The sequence below is a fragment of the Astatotilapia calliptera genome, chromosome 13 (assembly GCF_964374335.1).
Source record: "Astatotilapia calliptera chromosome 13, fAstCal68.1, whole genome shotgun sequence".
Lineage (NCBI taxonomy): Eukaryota > Metazoa > Chordata > Actinopteri > Cichliformes > Cichlidae > Astatotilapia > Astatotilapia calliptera.
In genome coordinates, this window is record NC_137434.1 from 11,933,719 (window position 1) to 11,953,319 (window position 19,601).

The following is a 19,601-nucleotide window of genomic DNA, read 5'->3' on the forward strand; positions in this document are numbered from 1 at the left end:
TAATACCAATCTATTAACAATGTCCTAGATAACTACAAGGGTACTCTGACCGACAGCTTTGACTGCCATCCAGTGCATCTCATTCCCAGTTCTCCTTTCCAGTCCTACTTCACACAGATATATAGGTCATGTTATCATACAATGTGGAGTCAGAGAGCCTGGTGGTGCAGTCAGTGCACAAGTGATCAAGCAGTTAATGAGAAATGAGGTTTGGATAAAGTGAACCTTTATACTCAGATTCATTATAAAAGTATAACTTTGAATCACTGCTTATGAAATTCTCCCAGTCATTAAGATGGAGTCATAATATGAAACAGGAACAAATAATCCATCAATACTTTATGAACTGAATCAATAAAATAAAAAAGAGTGATTGTTTTTAACCTTTTACATAACTCAATTTTCTGGTTTATTGGCCTGTAAGTGACAAACATGATTTGGTTTGCTTTGCTAATTTGCAAGTAATTCTTATCCTTACTTTTGTTTATTGGATCAGCATGTGGGTGGGGTTTACTAAAGTGGGTGTTAGAAAAGTACATGTGCACCAAATTTGATTTTAAACGGACAAAACTTCCTGCTGCATCTGAGCTTATCCTGCTCCTCCACTATTACGGTGCTGAAATGACACCCAGAGTATCTGAAGCCGTGCTCATCGCGAGAGGTTTTGCAAAAATCCACTTTTGGTTGATGTTTACTTTTACCTGTTTTGATGATGTTGCACAACTCATAGAGCAGGAGTTTATTGTCTCCTCCAGTGTCCAGGCGCTGCTCTATGTAGCTGTTGAGTTCGTACACCACACCCTGCACATTTGTGTCCTGGTACTGTTGGACACAAGACACAAAGAAATTGGATCTGTGCAGTCTTGCACAAACACTGAGATTGAATATCAAAATTCAGCAAGTGCAACGAGGCAGAAAAACCTGACAACAACCTTCATTCTCTACTGCATTCAGTCTAATGTTACTGCAGATTACTCCAGGTCAAATGACTTTTTTTTTCTGTTTCTCAGTGAAAGGGGATTAATGCCATTCACAAAGACAAAGCCATTCATCATAACATTACTCCCCGCCCCACCCTTAGACTCTAGCTCAGGGATCCCCCTGCAGTTTTGCAAGGAGGCCACCAGATCCCCACAGTTCTGATTAGAGCTCTGGCAAGCTGTGCTGGTCAGCCTCAGCTTAAAACTGCGGTTATGTAAGAGGCAAACCTCCCGGCTAGTACGGGGCAAGAGAGCGGTCTAGTTCTGCTCCTGCCGTGAGTGTGAGGACAGGACGGCAAGGAGAGTGGCGTACTAGAAACCCTTCCCCATGGGACGCCTTCTATCCTCCCACATCCTGTTTGCACAGACGTATGGGTGACGCACTGAGGGGCCAAGTGGACCTAATTTTTTCCCCCTTTTTTTCCCCTGTGTGTGCATGTGTTAGTTCCTTCTCCTCCGCGTCATGGCCTCGCTGTGGGTGCTGACACCCGGTCTTCTGATGGTGTGAATGACAAAGGTGTGAACATGCAGTATGTGTAACAATAGCCATTGAACCTTTCTAACTTTCCCAACAACTGTGACACACATGATGCGTTTATGGTCCAACCATATGTTTTCTTATTCTTTATATTGATGTTATCCCTTTGACAAAGTCATACAAAGGCACTAGACTAAATAAAGTAAGGACAAGGACAAACACAACTGTTTCAGTGTGTGCAGTTCTTAAATAGCATCAAGCCATTTTTACAGTTACTGAAGGACAATATTATGTTATAATATACAGAATGTAATATATAAAATAAGATGATAAATAAAGTAAACACCTACCCTGCTGACTTCTTTAGAGGATGTGTCATCTGTAAAGAGAGAAAGTTAAAAATAAAGTTTAAAATAAATGACATGAATTTCAGTTCAATTCTATATTTACATAGCAACAACAACAGCTGCCTCAAGCAGTTTTATATTACAAGGTAAAGACCCTACGATAGACAGAAAACCTCAACAATCACAGGACCCCCTATGAGCGAGTACCTGGTGACAGCGGGAAGGAAAAACTCCCTTTTAGGGATGAATCGAAAGTAGATTAAGATCTGGCCACTAACTAAGACATGAATAATCACATTCTGTGAAAACTTTTGCAAATTATTTTTAAGTTTATTAGTTTAGTTTTAGTTTATTAAAATCCACATTAACTAAAACAATTTGCTTCTAATGATTAAATAAAACAAAACTGAAAAATGTAAAAAGAAAATAGCTAAATGCAGATGTAAGTAGGTAAGTAAGTAATTACCTATTTCACAGATAAGAAAAAAATCACAAAGCACTTTACAACACAAGAAATTGAAATATAAAACAATGTAACAGTAAATAAAACAGCAATGTAAAACAATAAAAACAATGTAAGAACAAATTAATCAAAAGCAGGAAGCAGTTGGTGATGAAGCATGTGGTGAAGCGTTTCAGTTAAACAAAAGAAAACAAAATGAAAATAAAAATAGACTTTTGTTAAAAAAAAAAGAAGAAGAAGAAAAAAAACTAACCAAAATTAATTAAACTAATGTCCTTAGTTTTAGTCTTGTCAGTTTGGTAAAGTTTGTCAGCATAAATGCCCAGGATAAGATGAAAAATGAAAAACCAATTAGAAAATACAAAATTACAACACTTTAACCAGCATCACCACCTTTTCTGTTAGGGAATGCCCAGGCAATGCATTCAGCAGGCAGCGGCCTCCACACACTTGACCCTTGTGTTGTGATTATTCACACAGCAACAACATGATCGCTGATAAACCTGCCAAATCTCAGCCTAAGGAAGAATCGCTACAGAAATTCAAGCTTTGCTCATAAAATCCAAAGCTCCTAAAACATTAAAGGACTCTTGTACATTTGCTGTTGTTACATTGTGATACTGAAAATTTTGGTATCAATCCAATATCAAGTAAAATCACTTTATATATTGTAAAGTAAAGACCCTACAATCATACAGAGAAATCAGGGAAAACCCCAACAATTGAATGACCCCCTATGAGCAAGCGCTTTGGTGATAGTGGGAAGGAAAAACTATTAACAGGAAGAAATCCCTGGCAGAACCAGGCGGCCATCTGCCGCGAATGGTTGAGAGTGAGGGGAGGAAGACAGGACAAAGACATGCTGTGAAGAAGAGCCACGGATTAAGTCAGATGATGCTACTTCTGTAAGAGGAACTTCAAAATGCTTTTAATTGTTACAAAGTCTGAGTAATGTGAAGGCAGTCATTGTTTTTTTATATTAAAACCTTGAAAATCAAGAGTCAGAGAGTCATAAATCTTCCCTGGCTGTTTAAACACTGCATGGATGGATACTCAGCTGTGGACTGATGGATCACGACAGGCCAACATCACGAGCAGCAAATAAGAAAAACCATATGCTGTCCTCAGAATAGTCGTCAGGTGAACAAATACGAACGATGGCGTATTTAAAGCATCAATACTCATTATCTATAAGTAATGGATGAATATTTTATCTACTTAATGCAGGGAGGTATTTATTTAAATGGCGTTCCTTTAAAAACAAAATTAAGAGAGATATTCATTTAAGTTGACGAGTCCAAAACTTTGCGGCTTCAAGTGCAGATTCCTTGTGTAATTTACGGCTGCTGGGGAGACATATGACTATTGTCTTTGGATGTAGACACTGAAGTATGTGATAATTATGAAAGCTTCAGCCAATCATAACAGTTTCTGGACTCATAATCTGGGAGTGTGTCTGGGAGTGCTACTTGGGCTGAAAATAAAACCATTCACACAGCTCAAGTGATTCTTCGGTACACGTGGGTCAACAGCACACGAGAACATAAACCGCTGAGATCTCTTTGATAACTTTTCATGTGATCAAAACCACGCAAAGAGCTGGGCAAATTTTAGAAACATCCACTGAAGTGCTGACTCGAGCTGGCCATCCTTTGAAACGAGCCTCTTTGAACATGTGAAGAAAGGAATTGCAGCCGTCTACATTGTTTGTTGTTTTAAACATTCCTGCAGTATGCTATGAGTTTCCTAACTTAGCCATGAGACCTATTTTAGAGTGAACCGCTGGCTGCTGACGTCAATCAGACGACAGAAAGTTGCACTTGAAAAAGACTTCAAGCCCCACTGAAAAAAATTATCTTTTTTAAAAATGACTTGTTGAGGCCTAAAATAATCAGACACTAATCCCTTTAAAGGGCAGCTATGACAGTATTACTGGTTTAAAAAGTGGTCTACATTTTTTACAGCAGTTCAGAGCAGCCATATTAACACAAACACTGATGCGTGACAGTTTTCTTTCTGACTTTGATTCCACTTCCCTCATAGAGAGACGGGTCACCGCACAAAAAACAGTGTCACTCTTTAAAATCTTATCTGAAGGGCACCAAGGCTCTCTAAACCAATGAAAATGATTAGAATCATTTGAATTGCATGCAATATGATTCAGTGTGGGACAGGATCTGTGTGGTGTGCAAAAATTCTAACGTAATTAAAGATGCTTGAGAAAGAGGGCTGTGTAAATAAACCTAAATTAATTACAAAAAACAAACAAAGAAAAAACCCATCTATGCAAATACAACTCAGGAAATTGCAATTCTCACTGCTATTTGGCTCGTAACTTATGTCATTTTTCGCCTTGTCGTTTGTTCAGCACATGAGCAGCAGCTTTTTCTTTCTCCGTGACCCCCCTCACAGTGCTGCCCCTTGCATCACCTCTCTCTCCTCACCCACGGCAACAAGGTTCACTAGAGGGTGGTGAGGCGTGGGAAACGGCACTTTAGAAAAGGCTCTGTTTGACGGGTGATGCTGCTCCAGGAGACGCGTGGATTATTTTATCCTGCTCCCACTGCGGTGGATTTATGTGCTCAGTGATATTTATCTCTTTGTCTGTCTGTCAGTAAGAGTATAAAAAAACCAAAACAAAATGCATATTGCATATTTAGATCGCTTTATTCAAAATAGAAACGCAGAGCATTGGCCTTGGTGGAGGATCCCCATAAAGTCAGTTGCGCCACTTATCCAGCAATGCCAAAAACATAAGAATGAACCAGAAAAAAAAGTCATATCAGGAAAATATTACACTGATGGGAAGATTTTATAATGGTATTTACAACAAACAAACAAAAATACTTCTTAAACCAACAAAACTAATTGACCAGGTTCTTCTACATAAAAATATAAGTCATTCTGTCAGCTTCACAGGAACACATCCTAAATGTCCCTCCTAAAAAAGTAAAACTGTGACCAGACAATGTTCATTACAGGTCTAGTTACTGTACAGAGACAAAATCTCAGTTAGCATTTTATTAGCAGAACTCTGAACCCTGTGTGTCTGCACACCACAAAATGTCTAAGGAGCTAAAAATGAACAGGAATAAGTTGTAGTTGTGGGATAAACACTGTTGAGGTGAAAAGTAGAACCGTTCTATGCCTGGAAACTATAGAGTTACAAAAGCCCTTTAAATCTGTTGCGCTGAACCAGTTTTGCCCAGCTGGAACAGTTCCAGCAGCTTCTTTTAAAGTTTGCATGCAGGGTCATGCACACATTCAGCAGGTGCAGGTGCAGGTTCAGCATGGCTCTCACATAACTGTCTTTCCTAGAAACCAGAAAATATCTTGTCTTACCTCCTAGCTTAGCTCTTTGGCTTTTTGTGTGTGTGTATGAGAAGACATATGCTGCTTTGTTCTGCATGACCACCAGCACCAAAAACAAAAGACTAAACTGAAATGTTACAGATATAAGATCTTTGTTTCATCACACATGTGTCATGGGATTATAACAGAGCTATCCCTGGGGTAGACATTCGCTTTAGTCGTGTTTGCGCGTGTGTAACTGTGATTTTTATCACCGGGCCAGCCATCAACGCTGGGACAAAAACCAGCCGCCTGTTAATACCTTCCCTTATTTTCAGGAACCTGCTGTGATTTCAGTAAACACACCAGGAGAGTGCTGACATGTTCTTAGAAAATATACTGCCAGCACAGTCGACAGTGAACACTAAACACAACTGTCGAGCAACTCCTGAACGCTGCAGAGGCTGAACTGACTTCTTTTAGAAACTTCATCACACCATTTACACCGCCCCCCAAAACCTGCTGCACAGTAGCTTTGGTTCATCAGGTACAGTAAATACAGTATGTACTAGTTTTGTTTGGAAACCACTGCTGAGTGGGTAAGGCTGACTATTTGACTATTTCATTACACTGTGTCGCCCTATGTCCCGATACAATTTATTGTCCACAGTCGTACTCTTGCAAACACTGCTGAAAGCACTGTAAACAAAACAGTGGGAGTGACTCTGATAGAACAACTATGTGATGACAGCAAGGAAAATAGAATAGGATAGATAGATAGATAGATAGATAGATAGATAGATAGATAGATAGATAGATAGATAGATAGATAGATAGATAGATAGATAGATAGATAGATAGATAGATAGATAGATAGATAGATAGATAGATGATAGATAGATATGAAGAAGCATCTAGAAGATATCAGTAGCCCTGGGCGAAGGTCTTGCACAAGAAAAATGTCTCAGTCAGACAGGTCTAATGCGTACGATACTTTATGGGCTCTTTATTGATCCACCACTACAGATACACAGTCTCCCACAGGACGGTCAGCTAGCAGTGACTCAGCGGTCAATATGTGTCGACCTAGTGGTTGTCCTGCATCGACCTGCTGCATGGAGGATTTGGAGCTGCCAAAAAAAGCAGTCTTCTTCTTCTTCTTTTTCAGTGCCAACAAGCAACAAGCGAGTCCTCCTTCTTTCTTTTACTTTTCATTAACCTGCTCTACATTTCTGGCAAAAGGCTTTAAAAGAGCCAGCATGTTAATTAAAACGTCTACTTATGTTTACCAAATGTTTTTTACCATTTGAAACTCAAAGTGTCTCATGAGCGCTGCGTAGGGAGAGGTGAGGGGCATCCACCTCCCCTCCCTGGAAAGCCCTGCAGGTGAGCTTGCTCTCTTATCACAGTGGTGGGGTATGAGGTACTGCTACACAAGCACATCTTTGTCTGCTTGTGCCTGGCCTCTAAACACATCTGAGAAACAGTATCAGCTGCTTAACTTGGCCTAACTCTCTTGCCGCTGGAGACCAGGCCAGTAAGGATAGAGACTCCCTTTTCCACATGCTTCTCCAGTAGAATAGAAGAGGATGTCTACTTTATTGTAGCTATTCAGAACATACACCAGTTTTTGCACGGCAGAACTGAATTTCTGGGTATTTACAGGGTGGGCCATTTATATGGACAAACAGTAATAAAATGGGAATGGTTGGTGATATTAAAGTCCTGTTTGTGGCACATTAGTATATGTGAGGGGGCAAACTCCTCAAGATGGGTGGTGACCATGGTGGCCATTTAGAAGTCGGCCACCTTGGATACAACTTTTGTTTTTTCAAAAGGAAGGGGGCCATGTGACACATCACACTTATTGGTAATGTCACAAGAAAAACAATGGTGTGCTTGGTTTCAACATAACTTTATTCTTTCATGAGTTATTTACAAGTTTCTCTTTGTTCACAGCCATTGACATGTCGAAGAGGTTAACACGTGAGGAGTGGATAGAAATTGTGTTGATATCTGGTCAACGTAGTAACCGGGTCATTGCAGCAGATTTCAACGCAAGACACCTTACGAGACCACCCATCTCCCATGCTACAGTTAGCAAACTGCTTGCTAAGTTTTGTGAAACTGGTTCAGTGTTGGATTTGCCAAAATGTGGATGCAAGAAAACTGTCACTAACGAAGAAACATCAGTGGCTGTCCTAGCTTCATTCAGCAAGAGCCCACAGCGTAGCACTCGCCGCATGACACTGGAGAGTGGCATCAGTCGAACATCCCTTCGGCGGATATTAGCTACTCACAAATGGCTTACAAACTCCAGCTACTGCAGCATCTCAACGAGGATGACCCAGATCGGCGCACAGAATTTGCAGAATGGGCAAAACAAAAATTGGAACAGGACCCTGTGGTAGGGCGTGGTCTGCGGTGCTGTGCGGACGCACCTGCACCGCAGACCACGCCCCACCACAGACCCTCAGTTCACGCAGAAGATTTTGTTCAGTGATGAGGTAACCTTTTATGTGAATGGTGAAGTTAACAAACAAAACCACCACTATTGGTCTGACACTAACCCACATTGGATGGATCCCTCCAAGACTGTTGGAACAACAAAAGTGATGGTTTGGTGTGGTATATGGGGTACAACGATAGTGGGTCCATTCTTCATCAATGGAAACCTCAAGGCCACTGGATATTGGAAATTGCTACATAATGATGTGTTTCCCTCTTTATGCACTGAAGCTGGCACGTTCCCTGAGTTTTTCCAGAAGATGGTGCACCACCACATTATGGGTGCCAGGTCCGAGCATTCCTAGATGAACAGTTTCCTGGAAAGTGGATTGGTCGTCGTGGGCCTGTTGAATGGCCCCCAAGGTCTCCCGATCTGACCCCCTTAGACTTTTATCTTTGGGGTCATCTGAAGGCAATTGTCTATGGTGTGAAGATATGAGATGTGCAGCACCTGAAACTACGGATACTGGATGCCTGTGCTGGCATTTCTCCTGCGGTGTTGCTATCAGTGTGTGAAGAGTGGGAGAAGAGGGTTGCATTGACAATCCAACACAATGGGCAGCACATTGAACACATTTTATAAGTGGTCAGAAACTTGTAAATAACTCATGAAAGAATAAAGTTACGTTGAAACCAAGCACACCATTGTTTTTCTTGTGACATTACCAATAAGTTTGATGTGTCACATGGCCCTCTTCCTATTGAAAAAACAAAAGTAGTATCCAAGATGGCCGACTTCTAAATGGCCACCATGGTCACCACCCATCTTGAGGAGTTTGCCGCCTCACATATACTAATGTGCCACAAACAGGACTTTAATATCACCAACCATTCCCATTTTATTACGGTGTGTCCATATAAATGGCCCACCCTGTATTTTCCATCGAACCAATATAATACGAATAAATAAATTTAAAGTATAAAATAAAAGTATAAATTTTAATTGTTACACATATACAGTTAAGAATATAAGAAAAAAATGTCTATATACTTATATTAGTAAAATAAAAACTATACAGGATTATTGATCAAGCAGGGAACCTAGCCTGACAGGGACATGTTACTTCAATTACTCAAGTAGTCAATTTATCCTTGTAAAACTCTGATAACTTATTATTCGGATAAGGTAAAAAACAAACAAACAAAACCCTAAATCTTTTCCTAAACCTAAATGGACACCCATGCCATGATGCTCCTTTGATGCAGTTTTGGTGCTGATGTTAATGCCAGAGGAGGTTTGGAAATCAGCAATCAGCTGAGCGTTTGTGGCTTTTACCCTCTCTGCGACTCAGCACTTGGTGCCACCCACTCAGCAACTTTACACGGCCGGACACTTGGTGGTTGAGTTGTTGTGGTTACTAAACGCTTCCTCTTTAAAATAACACCACTTACAGTTAATGGTGGATTATCTAGAAGGGAAGAAATTTCACAAACTGACTAGTTTCGGTGGTGGCATCTTATTACAGTACCACACTCAAATTCAAAAAGCTCTGTAAAAAGAACCATTCTTTCACAAATGCTTGTAAAGGCAGGCTGCACGGCTAGGTGCTTGATCTAATGCACCTGTGGCAAAGGGAATGAAAACACCAATTGTTGAGATAAAGAACTTTGGCCCAAAACATTTGTCAATGTAGCGCCCTTGAAACTTGGTGTTGAAAGAGGAAGTGCAGTGCAGAGTTTGGGGGTTGTTTGGATGAGCAACGGTCTTATTTTGAGGTCTTCCTGTTCTGTAGGTAATAAACTAAGTTGCAACACGTACTGTTGAGGACCTGCCCACAGATTATTTCAGAGTTCTTGAGGTTTGCAGTTTTGCTGCAAGATATGTGAATTCAGAGATGATGTCATCCTCCTCTATGAATGACCTCATAGTTTAGGTTTGCAAAATGCTAATGCTGCACTGATTACTTAAATGATTAATTAAAAAAAAATCAGTAATGAAAACAGCTGTTCTTGTTCTAGTTCAAACATAATCCAATTCTGACTGACTTAACGGAACAACTTTTCCTTGTTTAAAAGACCTTACATGGATGAGCAGGAGTTTCAGAGCTAAAAAGCCTTGCATGGTCTGACAAACAGACACATTGATATACATTGTGTGTCTGTCTGTGAGTGTGTGTGCATTGCAGAAGGCACAGATGAGTAACGAGGGGCCTCTGAATGGGTGCAGCAGAGAATTTGGGATTTATTAATTGTCCCGTGTCGTGTGAAGTAAACATTGCCAGTGGGACCCTGGTCAAAGGAGGTGTGATGGTCAAATGACATCAGCAGGATTCTGGGAAACAGCGTTTCTGTGTTCTGGCGGCTTTAAGGCAGCACAGCAGTGTAATGCGCTGTTGAGAGCAATCAGCTTTGAATGTTGAAGCCTCATCTTGATAAATAAACGACACAGTATGAAGTAAGAAAGTAATAAACAATGATTAAAAAAACACATTACAGAAAGACTATAATTTGATTATTATGACAAGAAATATTTGTAATATAACTGCACAGCAGATTCAACTCAATAAAGAAAGCGTGCAAATGTGAATCCTTTTTCCGGAGTTGCAGGGTGCAACACAACTTCTGCACAAAGACACATACACACTTGCGTGTGCAGACCAACTGATTTATGTAATCCAGTGTTGTCCATCACATGATAAGTGAGAACAAGACTGGCTGCAGGGACTGCTTCCAGGAAGCAGTGGTTATCTCAATGACGGTCACATGATGACAAATCCTGCTGTTGCTGCACTCATAAAAAATATAAAATCAATTGCATCTATTACAAGTGCGAATAAAAGATGAGTTAAGTAATATGTCATTAGAGAGAACTATTTTACCTTCATCAGTACCACAGGAAGTACTTCATTACTTCGTTAACACACAGGGGAAAAATGTGTAAAATACTAGCTAGAAGTCAGATACACACTCTTAGCCATCAATCTAACACAGTGACCCATTCATCCTGTGTGATCAACCAGAAATTAGACAGTGTTTGTCATTTGAGTGGATACAGCCACTGAGAGGAAGTTACAGAGAGGCTTCAGAGTGGTGCCAAAGCGTCTACTTGCAGTGGTCTAACAGAGGAAGTGGACTTAGTAATATTACTCATGATGTGATGTAAAGATCAAGTCAAAGAGAGATGTGGCTGAATTAGATAGCTGATTGCTGACGTTTTCACTCTGGTCTCCTCCCACTCAGTTTAAGAGTAGTACAAACAGTAGCTGAATGAAGTATTCTAACTACCACAGATCAGAAATAGCGTATCGAAATTATTCTAATGTAGCAAAGTAATGCTACATGAGTTTCCTTTGAACCTTGCAATAAACACACCTAAATATGAAATGGTTTTTATCGCTGTTCTGATGAATTTACACAATATACAGAAAGAAATGCTTGAGTTGAGATATTGTGTACATGAAGAAAAAATCCACTCTGTTATGTATTTTCTTCTGGCTTTTACTTCTTCTTTTGCTGTGTCAGCACTGATGTAGCAGCATTGTCTGTGTGTGGCTACACCTATCGTTTGGGAGAATACTGCAGCGGCTCCCTGCTCCTTAACAGTAAGCATACATAGAAGTGACTGTATTGCAGCAGTGCTTTAAGTGACCAATGAGGAGGGTACACTGGCACCTTTACACCCTCACTTCGAGTGCATAATCCTAGCGACAGTGGCCGGTGTAGGACAAACAACTCTGCCTCCTATTCATCTGTGGGGAATGTAACCCTTTCATCTCAGCTGTCAAAATATATCCACGTCTGTGTACTCTGAAGGACGTTGTAAAACTTTGAGAGGTCAGTGAGCCAGTGAAGCTCACTTCTGTACAATGACTGAGACACTGAGTTGAGTTGCTGAGGATATTCTGAAGTTTTCTGTTGGTAACGGCTACTGTTAGCCTCTGTTAGCTGCTATTAGCCTCTGTTAGCTTCTGTCTGTCATTGGTAGTGAAACTTTCTTTGAAGCGAATCTAACATTGTTGGACTCTCAAATGACACGAGAATGTAATGAAACTGTTTATCAGAGGGAAACTGTGATTTATGGGCCATTCAAGCCTAACATTAGCTGGCATAATGTTAGCTTACAACCAGCTGATGTTGTTTTTTTATTTTTTTATTTTTATTTTTTATTGAAAAAGCACAAAATACAGATATACAAATACAAAATAGCAAACACAATGTCAGGGGGTTCGTATAAAAAAGCAAAATAGACACAGTCTATTATAGAATCACATGATATTGAACAGGGAACATAAGTTTATGGTTTTGACAGCTTTTTGATTTTGAGAATGTTGTATGGTTTTAACATATTGTTTGGTTTCATTTAAAAAGCACCGAAAGGATGGTTTTGCGTTAGAAAATTTCGACTTATGTATATGAAATTTGGCCAATAATATCAATAAGTTAATCAAATAAAATTCGTTTGCCCTGTGCATGGGGTACTTAAAGAAACCAAACAATATTTTCTCGTAACAAAGAGAGAACTCAGAAAGGATAAAGGAAACAACAAAAACACAAAATTCTTGCCAGAAAAGATTCGTGTATAAGCATGACCAAAATAAATGAGAAATATCTTCCTTCACACAACTACAAAATGTACAGTTAACATCAATGTCCTTTTTATAACGTACAAGAAAAGACCTAGTTGGGTAAAAACGATGAATAACTTTAAAAGATATTTCCTTTACTTTGTTATTTAATAGAAATTTCGACGGTAAGGTCCAAATCTTCTCCCATTCCAAGTCCTGGTATAAGTTATTCCAGTAGGCGACAGCCGTTGGGACACAAGTTCTGTCTTTTTGAAACAGAGTTCGTATTTCACGGTTGTTTTTCCTCCTTACAGAAGGGAAACACACCTGACCGACATAAGTAACAGCAGGATCCAGTGGTAAAGGGGTCAAATCACTAACAACAAGATTTCTAAACAACATTAAGACCCCAGCAGGGATAGCATCAAACACTATGGCATATTCCTTTGGTGGAACAGGAAGACCATATGTATTCAAAAATTCTGAGTAAGAGAGTAAACCTCCAGCTGGATTTATAAGTTGTGCAACACGATGAGTCCCATTATCAAACCAATTACTTAAAAACACAGATTTATGTTTGTATAAAATGTCTCTATTGTTCCAAATATAGTATCTATGTGGAGAAAAATTGTGTTTATAAATCAATGACCAGGAAAGAAGCATTTGTTTATGAAAGTTGGATAGTTTTAAAGGGATTTTATCGATATTGTAATTACAAAGCAAAAGAAAGTTAAGACCACCAATTTTTGAGAAAATATAATTGGGAATAAAGTTCCAAATTGAGGTTGGGTTCCTGAAAAATTGTTTAATCCAGTTTATTTTAAACACATTGTTTAATGAGGAGAAGTCAAGAAAGTTTACTCCACCATGTTGGTATGAGTTGGATAAAACTGATCTTTTAATATAATGAATTCTATTCTTCCATATGAAATTATAAATAAGTCTGTCAATATCTGCCAGGGTTTCTTTATTTACATCAAGAGACAAAGCAGCATAAGTTAGACGAGATAAACCCTCTGCTTTCGTGAGTAAAACTCTCCCTTTAATGGATAAATCCCGCTGCAGCCAAGCATTTAGCTTTTTTTGTGTTTTGTCCAAAATTGGAGTGAAATTAAGGGAGCACCTGGTGGATTGATTTTTATTAATGACTATACCAAGGTAAGTGACAGACTCTTTCACTGGGATGCCAGCAATAGATAGACTGGTACAATTTCTAAGGGCAAGCAGTTCACATTTGCCAATGTTTAGGTGGAGTCCTGAAGCTAAAGAAAATGCATTAATTGTGTTAATAGCCATCTGCACCTGTGAAGCATCTTTTAAAAAGAGAGTGGTATCATCAGCAAGTTGACTAATGAATATTTCTTCATCCGCAATTGTTATACCTTTCAGAGGACTGCGTTTAATATAATCAGAGAGGAGTTGAGCACAGATGAGAAATAAGTATGGGGAGATGGGGCAGCCTTGCCTGATACCGCGGTTTAAGTTAAACCTAGGTGATGTACCTGCTTGTAGTTTGATGGAGCAATTCACATTTTTGTACATTGTTTTAATTGCATTCTGAAAATAAGGGCCAAAGCCAAATTTGTCCAAAGCCTGAAAAATAAAACCATGTTCAATCGTGTCAAACGCTTTGCAGAAATCTACAAATAAGATAAAGCTATCATCCCTACACAAATCTGCATAATCAATTAGGTCAAAAACAAGTCTGATGTTGTTGGATATGTGTCTGTTAGCCATAAAGCCAGACTGAGTTTCATCAATAATATCATTCAAAACAGCTTTCAGTCCTTTGGCAAAGATCTGAGCTAGGATCTTATAATCATTATTAAGGAGGCAAATTGGCCTCCAATTACCAGCTGATGTTGTTATTAATGTCTGTCACTACCCGATCCGTACCGGAAACCCGATCGGTACCCTGCATGCGCGAAAGGTGTCTACTTCCGGTCAAAGCGTTTTACGATAGTTACAGGTCAGAGTATCTGTTAAGATGTTAAGAATAACAAGTATCTCTTAAAATGTTTCCGATAATGAAACATTTAATATAATGTAGACAAAAACAAAAAAAATAAAAAGATAGTGACAGATCGGGACTCCCGATCCTTACTGCGCATGTGCAAAGTCGGACTGAACAAATCGGGTCTACCCGATCCGTACCATGCATGTGCAGGGGTTTTCTTCTTCTTCTTTTCGTTTAATGGCAGTGTACTCCCCAGTGTACGAGGATACCGCCACCTGCTGACTGAGCGAATGAACCCTATTGTAAACTGAATTAGCGTCATTACAAACGTGTGTTAAATTTGATTTAGTGATAATCGAGTGTGTTTATGCTTGTCTGTGTGGAGAGGATTGTTGGAATAGTGATGATGATGTCCGCTATCACTGTCAATTGCCAGCAAACACTTCATCTGGCTGATGAATCTTCACGTGACATATTACAAAGTCTGTATTATTAACTCTGTCATTAGGCGCCATTCTTCTGTTGTTCAATCAGGGGACGCTCTCTGTTGAGGAGAAAAGCAAAAATTTGTTGCGGATACGGATTATCCATTGTTCAAATGTCCCGGGCAGTCGAAAAGGAGGCAGAGCTGCTGAGAAATGCTAGGAGCTAACTGGGCGCTAACCGTATCATTCAAATATATTGAATGTCGCAATGTTGGCAAAGAGAGGAAGTGATGTAAGATTTGCGCATGCGGGGTACCGATTGGGTTTCCGGTACGGATCGGGTAGTGACACGTATCATTCAAATATATTGAATGTCGCAATGTTGGCAAAAAGAGGAAGTGACGTAAGATTTGCGCATGCAACAATGTCACTACCCGATCCGTACCGGAAACCTGATCGGTACCCCGCATGCGCGAAAGGTGTCTACTTCCGGTCAAAGCGTTTTACGATAGTTACGGGTCAGAGTATCTGTTAAGATGTTAAGAATAACAAGTATCTCTTAAAATGTTTCCAATAATGAAACATTTCAATATAATGTAGACAAAAACGAAAAACAAAAAGATAGTTACAGATCAGGACTCCTCGATCCTTACTGCGCATGTGCAAAGTCTACCTGATCCGTACCACGCATGTGCAGGGGTTTTCTTCTTCTTCTGTTTGTTTAATGGCAGTTTACTCCCCAGTGTACGAGGATACCGCCACCTGCTGACTGAGCAAATGAACCCTATTGTAAACTGAATTAGCGTCATTAAGTGTGTTTATCGAGTGTGTTTATGCTTGTCTGTGTGGAGAGGATTGATTAGAATAGTGATGATGATGTCCGCTATCACTGTCAATTGTCAGTAAACACTTCATCTGGCTGATGAATCTTCACGTGACATATTACAAAGTCTGTATTAGGCGCCATTCTTCTTATTTTACAGCGCTGTTGTTCAATCGGGGAACGCTCTCTGTTGAGGAGAAAAGCATGAATTTGTTTGTATACGGATTATCCATTGTTCAAATGTCCCGGTAGTCAAAAAGGAGGCAGAACTGTTGAGAAATGCTAGGAGCTAACCGGGCGCTAACTGTGGCTGTATCCCAATTCAGGGTCTGCAGCCTTAAAGGCCGCATTTTAAGGCCGATTACGTCACAGCGATGCGACGAAGGCTGTCCCAATTCGAAGGCTGCTCAAAATGCGGCCCTCAAATGCATCCTTCATTTCCCTGAATTTTAAGGACGTGGCACTGTATACTTCATGGCCCAACATATCCCAGAATGCATAGCGCGGCAGTGGGTGTGGATAATTTTGCCGGAAAAAAACGGCGGATGAGGGGCGCCCGAAGAGTAAACTTTAAGTAAGTACTGAATATTATGTTACTTATTTATGTGCAAATTTTTAATAACGAAGAGCATTAAAACATTACTGTTGGCCACATGTCGGCAAAGTTATGTGACATTAGTGACGTTTGTACTAACTTGGTTTTAAAGCCTTTACTTTAAAATATACACCGTTCAATAGCAGACCTTAATTAGAGAATGATCAAAGCTCATGTTGAAACAAACAAACAAATGAACAAAAGATTTTCTCCTTCATTTCTGTCTAACTAAGCTGTATGAAACGTTTCCAGCTGTTAGTATCATGGTTGCTAGACAACCTGGGCAACGCAACGGAGGCTAGACTGTCCCATTTCACAAGCCTCGCACTTCCGGCCTTAGCGGTCTTTAAGTACGCGGCCCTTGAGGATCGTTGAGGCTGCGTACTTTAAGGCTGCAGACCCTGCCAGTATCATTCAAATATATTGAATGTCGCAATGTTGGCAAAGAGAGGAAGTGATGTAAGATTTGCGCATGCGGGGTACCGATCGGGTTTCCGGTACGGCTTGGGTAGCAACAATTAAGTTAGCTCGTTGTCAGCTGTCTGGGGACAAGAGGGTCGTTGGTCTAATCTACTGACACTAAGCAATTGTGACAAAAAGGGATAAATAAGCATGTTTATGTATTTTTGAGGGTTACATCAGGAGATGGCACACAAAGACCTACGACTTCTCTACTTCTCCACCTTTGGCATGCTACATATGTGTCTCTAGCTACTTAAAACATAATTAGGCAGAACTGCAACTCCAATCTCAGCCACTGTATTCAAGATTGCAGGTAAACATGGTGACTTAGAACAAATTGATACCTCCTAATATGTATTTTTAATGTATTAACTCTAAGTTTATGTAAGCTTATGTACACAGATATTTGTATCTTTATTACCATGCATTTATGTATAGTGCTACAATAACTTTTTGATACTGTATTGTTCCTGGTTCTCAACTATGTTTCTCTATCAAAAAGCTACATTCTTTTTTTCCCCAATGAATAAACTAAAAAAAGACTGAGTGTGCCTTTAACGTACAACAATATTAGCTAAGAACAAAAAAGAAACAGCTTAAAAAAAATCAAAGAAAAGCGGCCAATATGGATTGGTGATCCCATGCTCCCTTTCTGCTTATTTTCTGTTCTCTTTTTACTTTCTACTTTTTGAAAAAAAATGCAAAAATTAATAGAAAAAAAACATACCCACTATATGTTAACTTGATTTAGACTGCAAATAATATGGCCACTCCACTGGCCACTCAGTGAGAGCAGATGTACTTGCAGAATAGTTTCATTATGCATTTAAATAATAAATTATTAATTTAAAATATGTTTCAACATGATTAATATAAATATATTCAATGTTCTCCCTGTGTTTATGTGGGTTCTTTCCAGGTACTCCTGCTTCCTCCCACAAAGACATGCAGTTAGTTGGGTTAGGTTAATTGGTGATTCTAAATTGGCCATAGAAGTGAGAATGGGAAAGTGTAAATGTAAGTGTGAATGGTTGTCTGTCTCTCTGTGTTAGCCCTGTATCAGATTGGTGACCTTATGCAGGGTGTACCCCGCCTCTTGCCCAATGGTGGCTGGGATAGGCTCCAGCCCCCCACCGTCTCCAGTGACCCTGATAAGGATAAGCGGAAAAGAGTGGATGGATGGATATTCTAAATCTGTTATTTACTTTTATACCAATAATTTTGTGTTGCTGTATTGTTCCTGGTCCTCAGCTATGTCTCTCCATCCAAAAGCTGCTTTACTAGGGTCTTTAGCTGCACACTAACATCGTTTGCATTACTGATAACATTACTTTTCAAAGCACTTTAAAAAGAAAGCAGTCAGTATGCATTTCTAGACGGCAGCATAATCAAATTTGAAATTTGAAACTTGCTTGAAACATGTAATTCATCATAATGAACATCAAGTATGCTTTTTTATGGCCAAATCTCTGATACGGCCATGTGGTAATGGATCGTAGCATTTTCAAATCAATCAGTTTCCACACAGTGATAACCCTACCTGGCTCAAGTGAGTTTCAAGTAGTTGCAAATCGATTTCCCTACTCTACTGAAATAAACTGTAGAGAGTGGCTGAATAAAAGGGAAGTAGTACGACATCCTTGACATCTTAAGTGCACAAAGATGAAGTAGTCATATTAAGTATACGCAATACGTAGTAAACAAAACTGTTTGTGTTGTTCTTTAAATTAGAACAACTGGAGTTGTCAATTAAGCATAATGTTAGTTTAGTTAGGCCACTAAATTAATATCAGCTTCCATCCCAGAAGATCTGCTGAACCCTTGACAACAGATACACATATCGATTTGCCTGGCACCAGAATTACCCAAATTCCAGTGTTCTTGGCCCTGGGTGGTTAGCGTACCATATGTCCGATTATGAATCGGTCCATCTCATGCCTGTGTGCAACACACACACAGCTGTCGAGACTGATATGTCCTTAGCGTGGAAGCATTTCACTGAGGGTGAAGACAGTCCCCCAAGCTAAACGGTGGAGGGATGACGATGAAAACATAAGAAGCTAACAAAAAGTTAAAACGGCTAAAGCTATCCGGAGCTCAAAGCTAGCCACAAGGCAGCAGCCTTGGTATGAGCAAAGGATTGAAACAGTTATGAGAAAAATATTGAAAAAAAGTATCAAAATCTTGTTATCTGTAACTGAAGTTGTAAGCATACTAAAAAAATTATGTAAGTACTTGACATTTGTTTTGTTATATAAATCTGTTGCACCTGCTTTTTGTTTGATTAGGTAAAGTATGTCAGGTAGCTCTTGTACCCCTTTCCAGTGACAGAGCAATTAATTTTTAGCTGATTTAATGTGAGAAGATCCTGTAATTTACCACAGTTTGGACAAAAATGGAGCATTTAATAATTTATTTTATTATGAAAGTCTTTTGAATTTGCTGTCAGTTAAAGTTCTTAAAAAAATCTGAATCAGCAGACCATGCTTAGAAAATAATCGTAAATGGGAATCAGCCAAGAAAACTGCAGTCGGTACATCTCTGCCTTTTATACATCCAACTGTTAAATCTTAAAGGGGACCGTTTATGTGGCTTTAGTCTGCCTACATCTGCTGCTCATCTGCAAGCCGCTTCGCAACCCGCCCCAGCTTCTCTTTTTTATGTCATGACTCTGGTTTTCACATATTTCACATATTTATTGTGGGACCTTGTGGGAAGGTCCCACAATAAAGCCAAAAAGCCAAATATAAATTACTGCAGATGGCTA

General features: G+C 39.5%; 1 protein-coding gene across 5 annotated transcripts in view; it reads right to left on the reverse strand.

Moving 5' to 3' along the window:
• The window catches only part of pde10a (phosphodiesterase 10A), a 66,754-nt gene that overhangs the window by 14,316 nt on the left and 32,837 nt on the right, over positions 1-19,601 (reverse strand). For all 5 annotated transcript variants that reach the window (XM_026189932.2, XM_026189934.2, XM_026189935.2 and 2 more), the window contains 2 exons: positions 1,809-1,837; positions 702-822 (listed from right to left, as the gene is read on the reverse strand). In XM_026189932.2, coding sequence (XP_026045717.1) covers positions 702-822; positions 1,809-1,837 — 150 coding nt within the window. The remainder of the gene's footprint in view (positions 1-701; positions 823-1,808; positions 1,838-19,601) is intronic.